The following is a 20,048-nucleotide window of genomic DNA, read 5'->3' on the forward strand; positions in this document are numbered from 1 at the left end:
TCCAAACAAAGAAAATTGGTTTTATCCAAGACAAAATGGGACATCAAGGTCATAGTTCTGACTACAGCAAGAGTTCCACAAATGAAATATTTCTTCTGAGACCTTCATGAAGCAAAGAAAACAGTAACGATACAAGTTGATCAGATGATTCTGCAGAAATGCAAGCTTAATAGCATAAGTTGCGATACTAATATCCAGAGATAACCCTGGCAATAAATGATGAACTGAAGGAAGATCGAGTTCACCACTTTGAAATCAAATAAAAATTGCATCAACATTCATGCATTCATAAGAACATCATTTGCACAATAGACAATGCATTACATTGATACATCTGAGTACATTCAAACATGAAGTTTTACAGATCTTCGGAAGAACAAGAAGATTCATGGTAAGAAATACCTTACAAGAAGAAGGTATTCAAAACCGCAAATACAGGAATCACGTAAACATCTGAAGAATAGATGTACGTAATCCACAAAAATGAGCATTATTTTGGAGATTGGGGCATGTTACCCAATCAACATGTTATCTTGAAAAGTAATGAGAAAATGATTTCCATAGTTTCTCATTCAATCTTTTCTGAAAATGAAATTGTTGAATAGTAAGAAAACAATTTCCATAGTTTCTTACTTAGTAAACTATTTCCCACATCTGTAAATCCTTCAGTGCATGATGTTTCCAAAAAGCCTTCGGGAGCTTTTTGATGTTTTCAAAGCCTTCGGGTCATCTGTAAGTCCTTCAGTGCATGATGTTTCCAAAAAGCCTTCGGGAGCTTTTTGATGTTTTCAAAGCCTTCGGGTCATCTGTAAGTCCTTCAGTGCATGATGTTTCCAAAAAGCCTTCGGGAGCTTTTTGATGTTTTCAAAGCCTTCGGGTCATCTGTAAGTCCTTCAGTGCATGATGTTTCCAAAAAGCCTTCGGGAGCTTTTTGATGTTTTCAAAGCCTTCGGGTCATCTGTAAGTCCTTCAGTGCATGATGTTTCCAAAAAGCCTTCGGGAGCTTTTTGATGTTTTCAAAGCCTTCGGGTCATCTGTAAGTCCTTCAGTGCATGATGTTTCCAAAAAGCCTTCGGGAGCTTTTTGATATTTTCAAAGCCTTCGGGTCATCTGTAAGTCCTTCAGTGCATGATGTTTCCAAAAAGCCTTCGGAAGCTTTTTGATGTTTTCAAAGCCTTCGGGTTATCTGTAAGTCCTTCAGTGCATGATGTTTCCAAAAAGCCTTCGGGAGCTTTTTGATGTTTTCAAAGCCTTCGGGTCATCTGTAAGTCCTCCAGTGCATGATGTTTCCAAAAAGCCTTCGGGAGCTTTTTGATGTTTTCAAAGCCTTCGGGTCATCTGTAAGTCCTTCAGTGCATGATGTTTCCAAAAAGCCTTCGGGAGCTTTTTGATGTTTTCAAAGCCTTCGGGTCATCTGTAAGTCCTTCAGTGCATGATGTTTCCAAAAAGCCTTCGGGAGCTTTTTGATGTTTTTCGGGTCATCTGTAAGCCCTTCAGTGCATGATGTTTTCAAACATTTCCATCCTACTCAAAAGAAGCCAAATGAAAAAATATTGTCTTTTTCGTCTTTACTCTATTCTTGTTAACACAAGGATGAACAAAGAGGGGCAGCTGTAGACATCATTTTTTTCATTTAAATTTATTATTATTATTAAATTTATTATTATTATTATTATTAAATATTATTAGTATATTATTATTAAATAATTATTACAAGCCCAAAGGACCCGGAGGCCCATTTTACAAACCCTAAAACCCAACTAGGGTTTCTCATCTCATGCCCCAGCCGCTATTGCTCACAGCCGTTGGATCTGACCAAGATCCAACGGTCCTGATGTTTCCAGACAAAAAAAACCCTAGGGTATGATACCCTAGGGCAATCACGCGGCGCCGCCTCAGCTATCTCCAAGCTTCCAACCGCCGCTTCACTGCCAGGTGGTCCAATGCCCCACTGCCGACGCCTCCACCGCCATTGTCGACACACCAGTACCACGACGACACCAACAGAAGACTCCAGAAGCTCTGCTGCCACAATAACAGCCGTCCACGTCGAGCCCTATGGTGAGTCACCACCATAGCTATGGTGACTCACCGGGCCTTTCATCCTTTGGACCGGTCTGAAGCCATCACCGGTGGTGGCTATAAAAGCCACCGTCCCCTGCAAGAAAAAAGGAGGAGGAGGAGAAGAACACAAACGGACAGCAACAGAGAAAAGAGACGGAAAAAAAAAATATAAAAAGAAGGGCAACAGATACGAACAGCAACCAACAACCAGAAAAAAAAAATAGAAAACAAAGAAAGAAGAAAAGAAACTTACCCTTGGAGCCTTGACCACCGTCGGAAGCACTAAACATCGCCGGAGAACAGAAAATACCGAAGGTATTTTCGTAGATTTACTCCGATTAGGAGTCTTTTAGGGAAAACAAAGACCGGAATCGGTCTTAGGGCATTTAGATCTACGCTTTGGGGGTGTTTTTGGTGAATTCCGACCACCGTTACGGTGGCCGGCGGCGGTTGGCCGGCGGCGGAGTACGGTGGCCTATGGCTGCCGGTTTCCCTCCGGTGAGGGAAACCTAGAGAGAGGCGAGAGAGAAATCTCTCTCTCAGTTTGAGAGAGAGAAGAAAGAAAGGAGAAATGAGATGCTGGCCCTTCGGGCCAGCCAGCCTAGGGTATTTATACCCTCTCTTAAACGGCGTCGTTTAAAGGAGGATCTGTGTGTAATTTGGTAAAGGTTAAATCCTTTCCGCAGTCCTCTGAATTTGTAAACTTTATATTTTAGTCACTGAACCCAATTTTAGATCTTTATAATTTGGTTCTTTAATTTTAGATTTATTTATTTTAGTCCTTTCTATTAAATAATATATTTAGGATAAATACGTATTTAGTCCTTTAGTTTTAATAAATCATATTTTAATCCCGAGTATATATTTTTAATTTATTTTAATCTGTTATTCAAATTTTTTTATAATTATATTTTAGTCACCAAATTAATAAATAAGGAAAATAGCATGTTTAATCCCTATAATTTTAAATAATTAATTATGAATTAGGTATTTAATTTTATTAGATTATAATTTAGTCCCTAAGTTTAATATTTTCATTTACAAGCTTTATTATTTTTTATTTTTTTCATACCATGTTTTAATTGTATTTTAAACATTATTTAATCATATGTTACCTTTATATATTTATGTTCATATATATTTAATTATCATTACTATTATTATTATTATTTTTTATTAATTATGTCAATATATATAGTCTTATAAATATATATAATATTTATTTATTCTATTTTCCTATTTATAAATTTAATTTTATAAATTACTTTTAAGAAAATAATCATATTTTGATATTTATTTATTTTTAATATCAAAGAAAAAGTTGTCTTAAGGTACCTAGAAGCTCTTTTCTGATATTTTTGAAATAAATATATCTTACTATATTAAAATAAAGGTTTTTGATATTTATTTTTAAATATAAAGAAAAGAGTTGTCTTAAAGTACCTAGAAGCCCTTTTCTGATATTTCTAAATAAGTAAATATATTATTTATGTATATATATTTTCTTAAAATTATTTGAAACAATAGAATTATGAATTAAATATATCTTTGAATTTTTAAATTTCCAATAATAGAGACAATTTATAATTAAAAAGTACCAATTTTGGGCGTTGTAGGGGTGCTAATCCTTCCTTAAACGTAACCGACCACGAATCCCTTTTTATTATTAAAAAGAAAGAATTTTTGGTTATAAACGCAGATCAGTTCGTCTTTTAACTGATGTTTTCTTAAAAACTCTGTTAAAAGATAATTTTTAGGTATTCGACCTACCTGACCCAAAAGGCCGATGGCGACTCTCAAATTATTTTCAAAACCATTTATTCATATCATTTTTCCCGCCAAGTAATAAATATTTCGTGACCGGACGAAAACCGGTTACGACAACACGTGTTGGTGTAGATTGCTTTTTTGCTAACACGACATTCACGTGTCATCCACGCCATTTCTTATCTTCTTCCTCTAAACATTTTCATAGTTCAATCTATGTGTGACATCAACACTGAAATCATCATTCAATTACTTATTCTCTAACCACTAAAGACACCAACGAACTCTTTTCATCATCTCTTACCACTCTATCAGATTAATTTTTTTTTAATTACTTTAAAACTCATGAAACTTAATCCAAAACTCATAAAAACCCTAAAATACTCTGATATACCAATATGAAATCAAGATATATAACTTGTTTCCTCCTTCACTTCTCCACCGTTAGGATATGGACGAAGCTGCTCCATCGTTAAGAAATCAAAGAGAAACTAAAACTAGGATTTTTTTCAAAAAAAAAAAAGAAAAAAGTTTTGGGTTATTTCAAATTTTTAAAAGAAAAACGTCAAATCATAACATCATTAAGTATTTAATGGAAAAATGACTAAAATAAGAGTAAATAAAAATTTAGTGATTTAATTAAAATATTAGACTTCAATAGATAAAATAGGAATAAAAAAAAGATAAATGATGAAATTTGTAATATACCATAATAAAATTGCTTTTAGATAAAACAAATTCCCTCATATATGAAACAAATCTAAAGACCCCTCGATTTATTGCAATTCAGGAACCGGAATTACGACATCAAACATGTAGATATTATTCGGTCATATACTAATGAATGTGATCAATCAACCTATACTAGCTTTTTCATTTCTTTTATTTAATTGTCTATTATTATCTTGGTTGGTTTGTACTTTAATTTTTATTTAGCTTTGTATAGGAATTATTATTATTATCATTATGTGAGAAAAAGTACAAATAAAATTGAATGATACATGTTTCATTAACTTTAATTTTTTAAAATTTAAGAAATATATTAGAGTCCATCGAATAACCTCAATGATTAAAGGGAATAATATTCTCTTAACTTTTTTTGAACTATTTCTATCTAGGGGAGGGAAAGAAAATTTTTACTCGTAATGAGTATTGAACCCACAATTTAAAAGATAATAAAGGTATTAATTGAGAGATTTTAATCATGCTTTAGAGATTGTTAATTATTATTAATTCTTTATTATTAATCATCATCCTTCTAGAATATTTTAAATTCGTAAAAAATTGTAATATTTTTATTAATGATTTAATTTTAATATTTTAAAAGGTTTGGTATTCTTAACGTATATTTTGGCATACATAACTATATAGTCGATGTCCATGTACGAGGCAATGTTTTTGTTAGGTACCCCTACCCAGTTCCCGTTGACTTGCATCAACACTTTTTAAATAAAGTAGGAGATGAGGACTATATTATATATTGTGATGGGTAGGGCTACATTTCTTTATATTTCATGGCTAACAACTGCAAACTAAAATAATATAATTTGAATATTTGTCCAAAATGAAACCTCTAACTCTTGAAATTCAAAATTGTTATGCATTGAATTCCCTGCAATTTACTAGTGTTAGTTTTAGGTCCAAAGAAACTTACTTTTTAATCCTTCTATATTGTTTTTTTTTCAAGTCAAACAATTTGAAATGGAGATTCATCATTCATTTAAGAATGTTAGTGTGTTTTTAATTTCCTGAAAATCAGACCTAATGAAACTAAGGGTAAACTATGTATTTAGTTACTCAAATATTACTTTAGTTCCATTTTAATTATCCAAATATTTTTTAAAAATCATCATTAACACTACGTTTTGGTTTTATTTGTCACTTGTTATGAAAAAAATTAACGGTGATATTATTTGTCATCATGAGATTATGTCACACCATCATTAAAAAAAAACATACCACATAATTTTTTAAATTTTTTTTAGAGTAAATGATTAAAATAAAACTAAAATTAAAACTAATATATATCAGTGATGATTTTTTTAAAAATAGTTCTTATGGTCACATTCGGCAAATTTGCTTGGATAGTTCGTTGAGAAAATGAATTTTTGATATAAATTTTATTTATTCAAATAAAGTAAATATTATATCTCAAGAAATATTTGAACTTTCTATGAGTTTCATGAAGATATGGATGATCCAAACGTCTTCCTCATTTTACCGTAGTTAAAGTTTTACTTGAACGATTAAAATACAATAGTTATTTTTGTGAATTGTTTTTACCCGGTCTACTTAAGTGATTTTGGCGGTCACAGTCAGATGCCTAGCTGTCATATCATAACCTCTCTCATATTTCTTTATCAATTTGGTATTTAATTTTGAATGGGAACATGCAGTCAAGCCGCTATTAATGGTGCATTTTCTGTTTTTATCTTTGACATTCACTAAAGCTCTACACTTCTCATCCCTTCTGTCTCTTTCTCACCGCTCTGTTCTCACCATCTTCTTCGTCTGAATTTGCAATCTTAAAGGAAGAAACATCTATGGGTTTTTGTCTTTGATCTTTCTTTTGTTATCAAACAAAGAAGAATTCTGTTAAAAAATAGTTATGAACATCTTCCAGTTTCTGCTCTTTCTCTCTCTTTTGTTCACACCTTCGGTTCATGGGAACACAGAGCTTAGATCTCTAATGGAGCTGAAGGCTTCTTTAGACCCAACAAACAAGGTCCTCGAGTCATGGAAAAGCGACGGCGACCCTTGCGCCGGTTCTTTTGTGGGCGTGGCTTGTAGTCAGCACCGTAAGGTGGCTAACATTTCGTTACAGGGAAAGGGTCTGTCTGGTCAAGTGTCGCCTGCTATTGCCGGGCTCAAGTGTCTTTCTGGTTTGTACTTGCATTACAATTCTTTGTCTGGGGACATACCTAAAGAGCTCTCCAATCTTCAAGAGTTAACTGATCTTTATCTTAATGTTAATAATCTGTCTGGTGCCATTCCACCTCAGATTGGTAACATGGCTGCTTTAAAAGGTTAGTTCATCATTTTATTTCTAAAAAATTTTCATTTATTTTTAGTTGGCATAGGTATAATGTTAAATTTATCTCAAATGTTTGATTAAATAATTATTTTATTCTCTATTTTTTTTAACATTTTGACTTAATCCTTTGACAAAAATGATTGTTTGGTAAATGTTGAGTGTTAATTTTGACATTATATCATACTAAAATTACCCTAATGCTATCCAAAATGATCATTTTGGTTTTTATTTTTTTAGAGTATTTTAGTTATGAAGATTTTTATTTTGGAACAAAAAGTCAGTCTATGTATGAAAATATTATTTAACACACGGTTAACACTTTAAAATAAAAGTTTTTTTATCTTAAAATAAATTGTTATGGGCCAAAAAGTTCAAGAGCAAAAAAATAAGGGTCAAAGTGATTATTTAGTTAAATAAGAATCTTTTACTTTAAAATGAGACTTACGAGCTAAAATGCTAAAAAAAAATCATAACGGCTAAAATTACCATTCTAATAAACTTTGAGAGCTAATTTTATCATTGTGCCTTTTTAGTTCCATCATTTAACTATAAGATGCATGAGAGTGTTAAACTTGTTTTAACAGTAAATTTTTTGGCATGTAGTTGTAGATTTATGTTGCAACCAGCTAACAGGGAATATACCTAATGAGATAGGGGATTTGAAGGGATTAAATGCTCTTTCTTTGCAATTTAATAGACTAAGTGGTAAAATCCCAGCAAGCTTAGGGAACCTGGGGATGCTAAGAAGAGTTGACTTGAGCTTCAATCTTCTTTCCGGTGAAATTCCATCAACATTAGCTAATAATCGGCGATTGGAAACTCTAGATGTCCGAAACAATAAGCTCTATGGAAATGTCCCTGAAGGTAACTATATTTTCTCCTTATATAATTCATGTTCTTCATGCTGGCTTAGACTGATTTGTAGTCTGCAATGAATGAAAACCAAGGTCTGAAGAGATTAAATGGAGAATTCCATGGTGAGAACAATCCTGGTCTATGTGGAACAGGTTTTCCAACCTTGCGACTTTGTACTCGTTTCGATAACATGAACATCAACCAGCTCCAACCTTCCTCATCACATCTAAATGACACAGTTCCCATAGTTAACTCACATACATTGCATAACCAGGGACGTTGTAACCGCACTAGTTGTTCGAATCCATCAAGATTCCGGATGTTACCTGTTATTTCGGGCGTTATTACAGTCATTTTCGTTTTTACTGTTTCTGGATTTGTTGCACTCTTTCACTGCCGTAGGAAGAAGCAAAAGATTGGAAACACATCGGAATCTTCTGATGGGCGCCTTAGCACTGATCAGGCAAAGGAGCTTCAAAGGAATGGAAGTGTTTGTCCACTTGTAACACTTGAATATTCATACGGATGGGATCCATTAGGTGATAGATGGAACAGCATTGGATTTTCCAGGGAACATTTGGATAAGTTTAGGTTCAATCTAGAAGAAGTCGAGTCCGCAACTCGGTGCTTTTCCGAGTTGAACATACTGGGGAAGAACAAGTTCTCATCTGTCTACAAAGGGGTTCTAAGAGACGGTTCTCTTGTAGCCATTAGAAGCATAAACGTGACCAGCTGCAAATATGAGGAAGCAGAGTTTGTTAAGGGCTTGTACTTATTATCCTCCTTGAGACATGAAAACCTGGTTACGCTTCGAGGTTTTTGCGGCTCCAAGGCCAGAGGCGAATGTTTTCTTTTATACGACTTCGTTTCGAAGGGAAATCTATCCAAATATCTCGACATAGAAGATGGAGGTGAACTGGTTATTGACTGGCCAACAAGGATATCGATCATCAATGGCATTGCAAAAGGTTAGTTTTCTATCTGGTAATGTGGCCTAAAAGATCAGACGACCCCAAACATTTCTCTTTGATTAATTGTGCTGCATTTTTGTCTCCAACAGGTATCGAATATTTACATAGAAGTGAAGGAAACAAGCCACTGATAGTCCATCGCAACATATCTGTAGAGAAAGTTCTCATTGACCACCAATTCAACCCCTTGATTGCAGACTCTGGTCTGCACAAGATTCTTGCCGATGACATTGTGTACTCAACTCTTAAAGTGAGTGCTGCTATGGGTTACCTAGCACCGGAATATGTTATGACGGGCCGGTTTACGGATAAGACGGACATATTTGCATTTGGAGTGATTGCTCTCCAAATCCTGTCTGGTAAACTTCAACTCACAAGCTCAATGCGATTGGGAGCAGAATCTAGCAGGTTTGAAGATTTTGTTGATCCTAATCTAAGAGGAGAATTTTCAGAATCCATGGCAGCTAAGCTGGGGGAAATCGCAATTCGTTGCACCAATGAACATCCTGACGACAGACCTAGCATGGTGACAATAATTAAAGAGCTAGATGACTGCAGTTTATTGAGTTCTTGATGTACATTCTTTGTTTTCTTCTTTTGAACCCCCAAACTTGAAAAAGCGATAACTTGATGTGTACGATACTGAGGTTAGTTCCAACAAATGATTCGTAGTATAAATTTTGCCCAAAACCAAAAAAAGAATCTTTAGGGTTTAACAGAATATTATAAAATCAAACAATCCGAAAATCAGTCCATAAGTCGGATTGTTATAGCCAAAAATCGTGTTTATCCGAATTTTGTCAAAAATAGCAAAATCTCATAAATCACTCTAAATTAAAATTCAAAATAAAATATGCAATCTTCAAAAAATCCGGTCCAAATCGGATTTAAAATGACTTCCTAATTGACAAGCGAAATATTACCATAAATAGTAAAAAATAAATAAAACTAGTGATTCGGAGGGGAAAACAACATAATTTGATGTCGAAAAAATGTTATGTGGAGCCATGCTCATGTGGACAGCGTGCACGTCGAAAGGAGCTTTCTGAATTGGGGTCTTATGCGCGATTCCGACACCTGTAACCAAAGTTATGGCCAAAAGACTGAAATGCACTCAAAACGGCTCCAACGAGGGACATATCACAATCAACTCCCGCCGTTGATCATGGTATCTCAACGCCATCAAGGTGTAATATTACAGCTCAGCATCATCTGTCTCGGATCCCTTACATCAGATATGATCAAAGAAATTTCTGAAAATGCTTTTCCTTGGTTGCTATTTATCCAATCACCATTAACAAACATCTCTTAGCACTCCACATGTCTATATTGTAGCTAAATCACGAGAATGCTTGCCTTGGATGAGGAGGAATTTCTCTTGATACTGCAATGTTTGGCTTTCTTCATCTAGCGTAGGATCCTGAAAAAATCATATTAGAATTTAATTAGTTTAATCATCGATATTAAACATTAGATATCTATATTTCAATATTTACAATTTGTTTAATTATAACTATGTTATAAAAAATCACATTAGACTTGAAACTATATTTATGCTTTATTTTCAATGTTTGAAATGTGAATTGAATTTGTCAGTCTAACTAATCAGACACCCAATATTGACTGCCCATTTTATGAAGAAAACGCCGTGCGACATAATTTCTCCTACACTAAAGAAAATTCCTTCTACGTGGCATAGAACTTGATTTTATTTTGATCAATATAATTAATGTTGGGTGCATCAAAACTTTCTAATTGACATAATTAATGAGAACAGCACCTTAATTTCTAGGAAAATCCCCCTTTATTACCCACGCAACTATTTCAAAGGATTTTTTTAAAATATAAATTGGAGGTGAATATAATATAATATTTGTTTAAATACTTTTAATTATTTTACAGTGAACAATTATACTCTTCATATGCATTGTTCGAACTTGAAACCTTAAGAGATAATAACAATTCTCTTAATAAATAAGATGGATTGATTTGAGTATTCAATGGAATTAATTAAGAGAACGACGGGCCATTTTTTTCTTCATACGCAGAACGTATGAAAGGTACAATACTTGTCATTGGACTTGCTTTAAATAAAATCTCCCAACTTTGAGTGGAGAAAAAAAAAATCCTAATGTGGCTTGTTTATTATTTTTCATCTTTAATTGGCAAATGGTGGTATTAATATTAGTGTTGGTAGTCTATAGTAGATATTCTTTGTTTTTCTTTTATTTTTTTATCTTATATATTTGTTTTCCTCCTTAATGATTATGTTTTTGTGACACGTTTTTCTTTATCTTTAAACATATTTTCGATCTTCTTTATCGATCGTTTGGTCGTTCTTTTCGTTTATTTTTTTTTGTCAGAGTTGGATTTGATCAGCAGATCAAGATGTCAATTATTCGATATCTTATTGATATTACATGCTTTGGACTATTGAATTAAATTTGGATACGCTATTTACGTTCGTAAATAGTTTTCTCACAATGCTTGTCTCTAATTTGTGTTTGTAGATGATCTTCCAATAGTTGGATCTCATATTGTGGTTCATTTATCGATACAATCAAATCTATCCATGTATATCTTTTATTTGAGTTTTTTTAGATGGATTTTTTATATTTTCTTTGTATGGTCTTTATATAATCTCAAGTTGCTAGTTTTTGATGTCAACGATTATTAAAAAATTCTAAATTATATGTTTAATTTATGATTATAATTATACTTTTTATTATAATTTTGAATGTTTTCTCTTTAACTACTTCTATCCCTATAGAAAAAAACTCCACAACTCATTAACCAATTGGAGTGAAATTTGAAAATGGTAAAGTAATTAACAGATGTAAAACTCTGACAAATCTTCCGCAGTGATTTTTCAGATGTTTCATTTTCACCTCAATTGCAGGCCATAAAATGAAACCAATGGGTCCAAGAAGGCAGCCGAAGAGAGCAATAGAGTTGTGTCCCATGCAGAGGGAAGACAATCGTGGACGCTACACACACAAAAAAGGCAGAAACAGAGTATACATCACCCAAGTTAGCGCCACAAACTTCGCTGACACCTAGGGACCACCATCTCTCTCCTACCCCCAGTCTCTCATTTATTACCCCCATTCTCTCATATTTTCAGAAATTTTAAAATCATCTACACTTAAATATTTAATTTAATTTTTTAAATCTATACCTTTTCACATAAAATACCTGTATTTATGTTTGCTTTAAGGTGCATGGGTGGCACGGGCCAATCAACTTCAATGATTAAAAGATTTATTTGTATCACTTGAGGTCTTGTATTCAAGCATTTAGTATATAAGAATGTGAGCTTTCAATATTAAAAAGTTAAAAAAATTTAAATAGATATTACTTTATATTTAAGACTTTGTAAAAAAAATTACATGGGACGACCAGTTGGTAGGATCAGTTATTGGCGGTAGTTGAGGCCGTGCGAAGTGAGAGATGGGGGAATTTAAGAGGGTATTAAATGTCACTACCTGTTCACAGAGATTGTAATAAATTAGGTTTTGAGGTTTGATGACAAGCGATATGTGGCAATCAATTACTCATTTTATGTCTCTTTTTTCTCATTAGTTCGGGAAGATTGCACCACATTCCTATTTGTCCTATATTAGTTTTGATGATGTTGGTCCTTGGTGATGGGTTGTTAGAATAGGCTAGATAAGCTTAGTTGAGAGGTCTCTTTTGTAGCAAGGAAAACCAGTAAACAAGAAACAAATAATCTAGGGTGCCTAAATTATCGTTTTGGAATGTCTTTTTTATGAAATGTGTATTAAGGTATGAAACTTATGCATTTTTAAAAAAAAGTATATAACTTTTTTTATATGAAATTTAAGTTCCATATACTTATCAGTAATATATATCATTTGATCTCTAAATTATTTAAAGGAGTAAATATTGTTTTACTTATAGGGCTTCAGGAGGATCTACATACATCTCCAAATCTCTGACATCTAAGGAATTCTGAAAAATATAAAAGGAACGTCTTCAGAAGAATGATCTTGAATGTCTAATATCTCTCGATAAGTCGCGACCTGTTGACATGAGTTTTGACAAGTCTACATGATCTACCAAAACCAAATCTAATGTCAATTGATTATATCTATCTGGTTTGTGAGCCTACGGATAGCTATCATATCCCTACACATGACACCAACTCTAAAACAAAGACAAATGATGCGATCTTAATGGAACAATCTCATCCTTATTTTTTCATGTTCTACCTTCTCATATATATATAGACATAGCACGTTGATACTAAACAACGATTGATTCTTTGTCAATTACGACTCTCCACTAAAATGCAGAAAAATGAACTACTTACAACAATTATAACTCATTTAATTCTATCGACAAAGAGAATAATCTAATTGTGACACTAAAATATGACTCAGGATTCAATGTTCTAAACATTATTGTGAATTGATCATGTTATTTGTAGGCTGTACCTAATTTCCCTAGCGGACGGAGTATGGACGTTGTTGTTAATCTTTTTGTTGTTTTCTGAAGGGGTCCAGGTTGTTGATGATATCAACCAACTAATCAGTTGGTGCCTAATAACATGGCAAAAGTAGCACTTCTGTGTAAAAGAAACCCAAAATTATAACCGAATGAAATTGCATTGAAGTTTCAAATTGACCCTTCTTCTAACACATGGTTGAATACAAATTATAAGTTTGTTATGAATATCAGAATGATTAACGGTACATGAAAAACGAAGTGACATAAAAATAAAGCATACAAATTTACGTAGAAAACTCAAAATGTAAAAATGATGGGCATATGAGAAAAAACTTTCATTAAGTAGAAAAATACAAAATTTGTTATAATTATTACTACACAAAACCTTAATACCTACTTTCTATTATAGGGAGAAAACTCAAAATGTAAAAACGAATTATACCTACTTTCATAAGCCGGTCTAGAAAGAAATTAAGTCATAAATCTGATAATTTCATTATTTGCTTTCCAATATTAGTATTTAATTGATTCAAAAAACCAAATCTTCACCAACTCCAAATAGTGGCGTTCAGTTAAAGTGTTTAACCACCATAATACCCAAGTGTTCAATTACGGCCTGAAATGAAATGCCCCTATTTTTAAAAGTTGAGCCAGGTCTGACCCTGACCAACCATTACTATTTTTGTTGTGGAATACGACTATCGGATAGAGTAAAATCGTAACTGATAATTTGAGAAAATAAAAATGAAGATAAAGAAGACACAAATTTTACGTGAAAAACCCCTAAATAATATAGGGTAAAAACCACGGGCAACAGTAGAAGAATTTCACTATGAAAAAATATGAATTACAACTTCTCTCGATCTAACAAGGAGAAAACAATAACAATTCTCTCTTGATAACTTGATAAAAAGGAGAAAAACTCTCAAGAAAACTCTCTAGTATTGAGAGAGCTAGAATGATTTGGGATGTTTTTGAAGCTAAAAGGATTAGAGTATTTATAGTTGAAGCTTAAGGATTAATCTTGTAAATATCCTAAAGTGTAGGGACTAAATTTGAAATTTTCCCATTTTATTTTTCAAACAACTTGCTGCCTAACTTGGACCAATTTTAGCCGCCCATGCTTTCCAAGCCATTTATCTTGAATTTTCAACAATCTCTCACTTGAAGATTTGATTTGAACAATCATATCTTCACACCATTCTTTCTACCTTGTACCTTCATGTTGCTTACGTTTCTGACAGGCCACAAGATGATCGACACCAAGTAAATTTATCAACATTGATCGTCTTCGTCATGAAATCTGCTATGTTGTCTTTGGTATGGATCTTCTGTATATCTACCATCCCTTCTTCCACATTTTCACGAATGAAATGGTATTGAACTCGTATGTGCTTTGTCCTTGAATGAAATACTGGATTCCTTGCTAGATGCAAGGCGCTTTGACTATCACAAAACAGAGAGACATACTCTTGATTGTGCCCAAGCTCCTCCAATAGCATCTTCAACCAAATTGTTTTTTTACTGGCTTGTGTAGCTGCTACATATTCTGCCTCTGTTGTGGATGTAGCCACAATTGACTGAAATTTTGAAACCCAGCTTACAACTCCACCAACAATTTTGAACACATATCCTGTAGTAGATTTGCTTTTATCCAAATTCCCTGCATAGCCAGAATCTACATACACATTTATTAGTAAGTTTGATCCTCTGTAACATAATGCAACATTTGAGGCCCCTTTGATGTATCTCATGATCCTCTTTACTGTATTCCAATGCCCTTTACCTGGATTCGCCATGTACCAACTTACCACTCCCACTGCTTGTGCAATGTCTGGTCTCGTGCATATCATAGCGAACATTAAACTTCCCACTGTCTATGCATACGACACTTGAGACATCTCCATCCTCTCTTATTTACTTCTATGACTCATACTTGAGGATAATTTGAAGTTAATAGGAAGAGTGGTAGAAATTGGCTTACAATCTTGCATGTTGAATCGTGACAATATATTCTTCAAGTAATTCTTTTGTGAAAGCCAAATCTTCCTATTACTTCTGTCTCGGTGATTTTGCATCCCTAGAATCTTGTTTGCTGATCCCAAGTCATTCATTTCAAATTCCCTAGTCAGTTGTGCCTTCAAATATTCAATATGATCTTTGTTGGGTCCTGCAACCAACATGTCATCCACATACAACAGCAATATAACAAAATCGTTATCACCAAACCTCTTGAAATAAGCACAAGGGTCTGCATTAAGTCTATTGTATCCAAGGCACATAATGAAGGAATTAAATCTCTTATACCAACACCTCAGCGCATGTTTTAGACCATACAGAGATTTGTTCAACCTGCAAACCAAGTTCTTCTTTTCTTTTTTCTTTAAAACCTTCAGGCTGGAGCATGTAAATTTCTTCTTCAAGATTTCCATGAAGAAACGTTGTTTTAACATCTAGTTGTTCTAGATGTAAGTTCAATGTAGCACATATTGTCAAAACTACTCGAACTGTTGTTAGTCAAACCACAGGAGAAAAGATTTCATTGAAATCAATACCTTATTTTTGAGAATATTCTTTGACCACCAAACTTGCACGATACCTCTCAACTTGATCGTCACCATTTCGTTTGATTTTAAAGACCCATTTGTTACCAATTTGCTTCATTCCTTGTGGTAGTGGCACAAGGTCCTATGTATTATTTTTATGAAGGGCTTCAATTTCTTCTTGCATCGCCACCATCCACAGTGAAACATCTGAGATGTTTCCTGGTATGTTGATGGCTCACTGTTATCTATTAAAAGGCAGTATGCAATATTTCCTTCTATAACATAATCCGAGTGTCAATTGGGACTTATTCTCACACTATCTGATTGACGAGTTGTTGGAGCTTCAGAACTCTCTGGTTCTTGGTCATCATGTGCTGGTTCTACTTCAGAAGAATCTCCTTGTTTAAACTCCTTTTCCACATGTATCTGCATAGTCTCTGACTTTTCAGTGCTACCACCTTCTTCTTTTCTTTGTAGTTTATATTCTACAAAGATAACATCCCGCTAATGATCACTATGCAGGCAGTAGGATCCCACAAGCGATACTCCTTTACTCCATCAGCATACCCCAAGAATTTGTATTTCCTGGATTTTGGATCCAACTTTGAAATTTCTTGGGAGTTGTACATCACATACACAATACTTCCAAATACATGGAGGTTTGAATAATTAGCTGGTTTACCATTCCACATATCCATTGGTGTCTTTAGCTCTATTGTAGTTGATGGAGCTCGATTCACAAAATAACAGTCGGTATTGACTGCTTCTACCCAGAATGATTTTTCTAGACTACAACCCTCAACATTGCTCTTGTTCTTTCTAACAAGGTTTTGTTCATCCGCTTTTCCACTCCATTTTGTTGAGAAGTGTTCGCCATTGTGAACTTTCTTTTGATGCCTTCTTTCTTGTAAAAGTCATCAAATTTTTCACTTGTATATTCTCCTTCATTATCTGTTATGAAATACTTGATCTTATTTCCAGAATCAAGTTCCACCCGCGCTTTGAAGTTTTTGAAAATGAAAAACACATCTGACTTCTTTTTAATAGGGTACAACCAACATCTCCTAGAGTAGTCATCAATAAATGAGACAAAATATTTTGCTCCGCCTAGGGATGTAATTGGTGCTTGCCATACGTCAGAGTGAACCGATTCTATAACACTTTTGCCTCTAGGATTTGATGTGTTGAATTTCAATAGGTGTTGCTTACTTGTTATGCAATGCTCACACAAAGTAAGTGATACCTTTGTTAAGCCTGAAAGTAGATTTTGCCTGGAAGTAGCTTTTGCTCCACAAGGACTTTCATTCCTTGTTCTGACATGTGTCCAAGTTTCTGATGCCATAACATTGCAGAATCTGAACTATATGAGGCAACAGAGACTTATTCTTCTAGCAAAGTCTCTCCCTTTAGCATGTACAAGTTTGATGCTATCTTTTCGCCTTTCATCACCACAAGCACTCCACGGAACACTTTCATGATTCATTTCCGTGTTTCAATCTTGCTTGCATTATTATCCAACAATCCTTAGGATAATAAATTTTTCTTCAGGCCTTTCACGTGCCACACATCTCGAACAACTTTAATTGTTTCATCATACATCTTCAATTTGATGGTTCCCACGCCAACGATCTCTAAGGCATGATCATTGCAACTATACACAGATCCTCCTGAGACAGGTTCATAATGATGGAATCATTCTCTTCTTGAGGTCATGTGATATGTTACTCCTGAATTAATGAGCCATATATCTGTAATTCTTTTTGTCTTCCACTATGGTTGACGCTTCATAACATAGAACATATTCATCATCTGAAGTGTTTTGCGGTATTGCTTTAAGGATTGGAGTTTTTATTTAAACTCCAACAATCCTTCTTCAAGTGACCCTTCTTTCCACAGTTTTAGCACTTTAAATTCTTCTTGCTTCTCGACTTTGATCTACCATGTTTGTGACTGCTGCTTTGGCCACGTTCTGTTGATCTCCCTCTCATCGTTGTCAACGCTTCTGTTTGTTGCAGATTTACTTGTCTATCTTCCTTGTTCTTGCGCCGGTTTTCTTCTTGTAGAATAACAGCTGCAACGTCATCGAAGACTAGACTTGTGACATTATTGTTTGTTAAGTTGATGATGAGTTGTTCATACGAATCCGGTAGACTTTGAAGTAGAAGTTCAACACGTTCTTGTTCGCGTATTGTACAGCTTAAGGATGTAAGCTGAGAAAACAACGTGTTCAGTGTGTTTAAGTGCTCCGTCACTGAAGTAGATTCTGACATCCGAAGAGTATATAATTTCCTCTTAAGAAAAATTTTATTATACAATGATGTGGCCTCGTACAATTTGGTGAGATGATCTCATATCTCCTTAGTTGTCTTCTTCTCCTTGATGCTTGACAATACTTCATCTGCTAATGTTATATGAAAGTTTTCCATAACATTCCCGTCTATCTCGTTCCATTTGTTGTCATCTGTGAAATCTACCGGCCTTTCACTGATAACTGTTAGACAACCGTCTTTCCTCTGGATAACCTTTATCTTCAATTTCCACAATGAGAAATTTATCCCATTTAACTTTTCAATATCAAATTTCGTTGACATATCTTCTTTTATGAATAGCTCCCACTATTTCACTATCGTGAATAGTTCTCTGGAACATTAAAAAAATGTGTAATACCTTCTTACTTTCTTATAATGGAGGATCCACCTTTTGGTTGTGTAACCACAAAGACAATAAGTAGATATTACACACTCTAATATGGCTCTGATACCAATTGTTGCGGAATACGACTATCAGATAGAGCAAAACCGCAATTGATAATTTGAGAAAATAAAAATGAAGATAAAGAAGACACAAATTTTACGTGAAAACCCCCTAAATAATATAGGGTAAAAACCATAGGCAACAGTAGAAGAATTTCACTATGAGAAAATAAGAATTACAACTTCTCTCGATCTAACAAAGAGAAAACAATAGCAATTCTCTCTTGATAAAAAGGAGAAAACAACTCTCAAGAAAACTCTCTAAATTCTCTAGTATTGAGAGAAAGCTAGAATGATTTATGATGGTTTTAAAGCTAAATGGGTTAGGGTATTTATAGTTGAAGCTTAAGGATTAATCTTGTAAATATCCTAAAATGTAAGGACTAAATTTGCAATTTTTTCATTTTATTTTTCAAACAACTTGCTGCCTAACTTGAACCAATTTCAACCGCCATGCTTTCCAAGCCATTTATCTTGACTTTTCAACAGTTTGAGCAATGGCCAATAAAATTAATGAATATTGAAAGTTTTTTTAGCTAAACGCCACATAGCACTGCTCTCCAAGAGAAGCTTCTCTTTTTTTGCTTTTGCCTATTGCTTATTGTCTATTGGTTGGTGCATGCATGACCATTGACAACGTTCTTTGTTTAGAGACATTTAGTAGCTGACAATCATGCAACATGTTATTGTAATTAAGCTCGGTCTATCGTTTATTGACGGATTTATCTCTTTTACTTTTGGTGAAGAGTCGTAGTTGAATAAAGACGATCGTTAACTAATGATTTTCTATAAGATATAAGAAGAGATAGGTAACATGAGAAAGGAGATTATTCTCAGTCGTAGTCCTTTCAACATTTTCTCGAGATATAAATACCTTGAATATATAGTGTTTGATGTTAGGCCTATGATCATTGTACATGTAAATAGGCCGATGAATAGATTGTGTAGATATGATTGTCAATTATCAAATTTGACTGATAAAAATCACATAAAAATGGAGAAGTATAGACTAATTGAACAATACTGTGATTTTCATTAACGCCATTAAGTTGCATGCAATTGTAAGATTTAGTGAAATAGACAAATTTATTAAATTTAAAATATTTTATTAACGTATATTTTTGTTGCAATTTAGGTAGGCTGAATCTTTAAATTTTATACTTTTTCCAATTCACAATGAAAGCGATGGCACAAAAATCTATCTAAAAACAATGTAAAGTCCATTTCATTTTACCGCACATGGTAACAGAACAACTCTGAATTACAACCATGATTACAACACGACGAAAAACCAACCCACTTACGATAACCAAAGAAAACGATCAATCAATTGTGTGAAAGACTTCAAATTAATTCAAATTAAATCTACAAATGATCCCAACTATAATATACTGTTTTATTGAATTTTCTAATAATTAATAGTTATAAAATAATTTTTTTAATAATTGAAAGTTATAGAATATTATGTAATTATAAGATGTTATTATGTTAAATCATTTAATTATTAAAAATTATAAAATTATTATCTTATTATTCATATATTTTAAAATCATTCTTTTTCATTAAAAAAATCTATGACTGTCGGAGC

The 20,048-nt window shown here is 33.6% G+C and overlaps 1 protein-coding gene across 1 annotated transcript; it reads left to right on the top strand.

The window, feature by feature from the left end:
• The first annotated feature begins 6,290 nt into the window (after window positions 1–6,290).
• On the top strand, window positions 6,291–9,303 carry LOC120117379 (LRR receptor-like serine/threonine-protein kinase GSO1). The gene is made up of 4 exons (XM_039137660.1): window positions 6,291–6,857; window positions 7,469–7,729; window positions 7,813–8,688; window positions 8,781–9,303. Exons 1-4 carry the CDS (start codon window positions 6,440–6,442, stop codon window positions 9,263–9,265), a joined length of 2,040 nt encoding a protein of 679 aa, XP_038993591.1. The 5' UTR covers window positions 6,291–6,439; the 3' UTR covers window positions 9,266–9,303.
• The last annotated feature ends 10,745 nt before the right edge of the window (window positions 9,304–20,048 follow it).

The sequence above is a fragment of the Hibiscus syriacus genome, unplaced genomic scaffold (genome assembly GCF_006381635.1).
Source record: "Hibiscus syriacus cultivar Baekdansim isolate YM2019G1 unplaced genomic scaffold, ASM638163v2 tig00110319_pilon, whole genome shotgun sequence".
NCBI lineage: Eukaryota > Viridiplantae > Streptophyta > Magnoliopsida > Malvales > Malvaceae > Hibiscus > Hibiscus syriacus.

Bases quoted from the DNA above. Each gene is read 5' to 3' on its own strand.
- LOC120117379 (XM_039137660.1), top strand. From the start codon at position 6,440: ATGAACATCTTCCAGTTTCTGCTCTTTCTCTCTCTTTTGTTCACACCT. The intron at 6,858-7,468 runs GTTAGTTCATCA...TTTGGCATGTAG, and splicing joins TAACATGGCTGCTTTAAAAG to TTGTAGATTTATGTTGCAAC. The intron at 8,689-8,780 runs GTTAGTTTTCTA...TGTCTCCAACAG, and splicing joins CATCAATGGCATTGCAAAAG to GTATCGAATATTTACATAGA.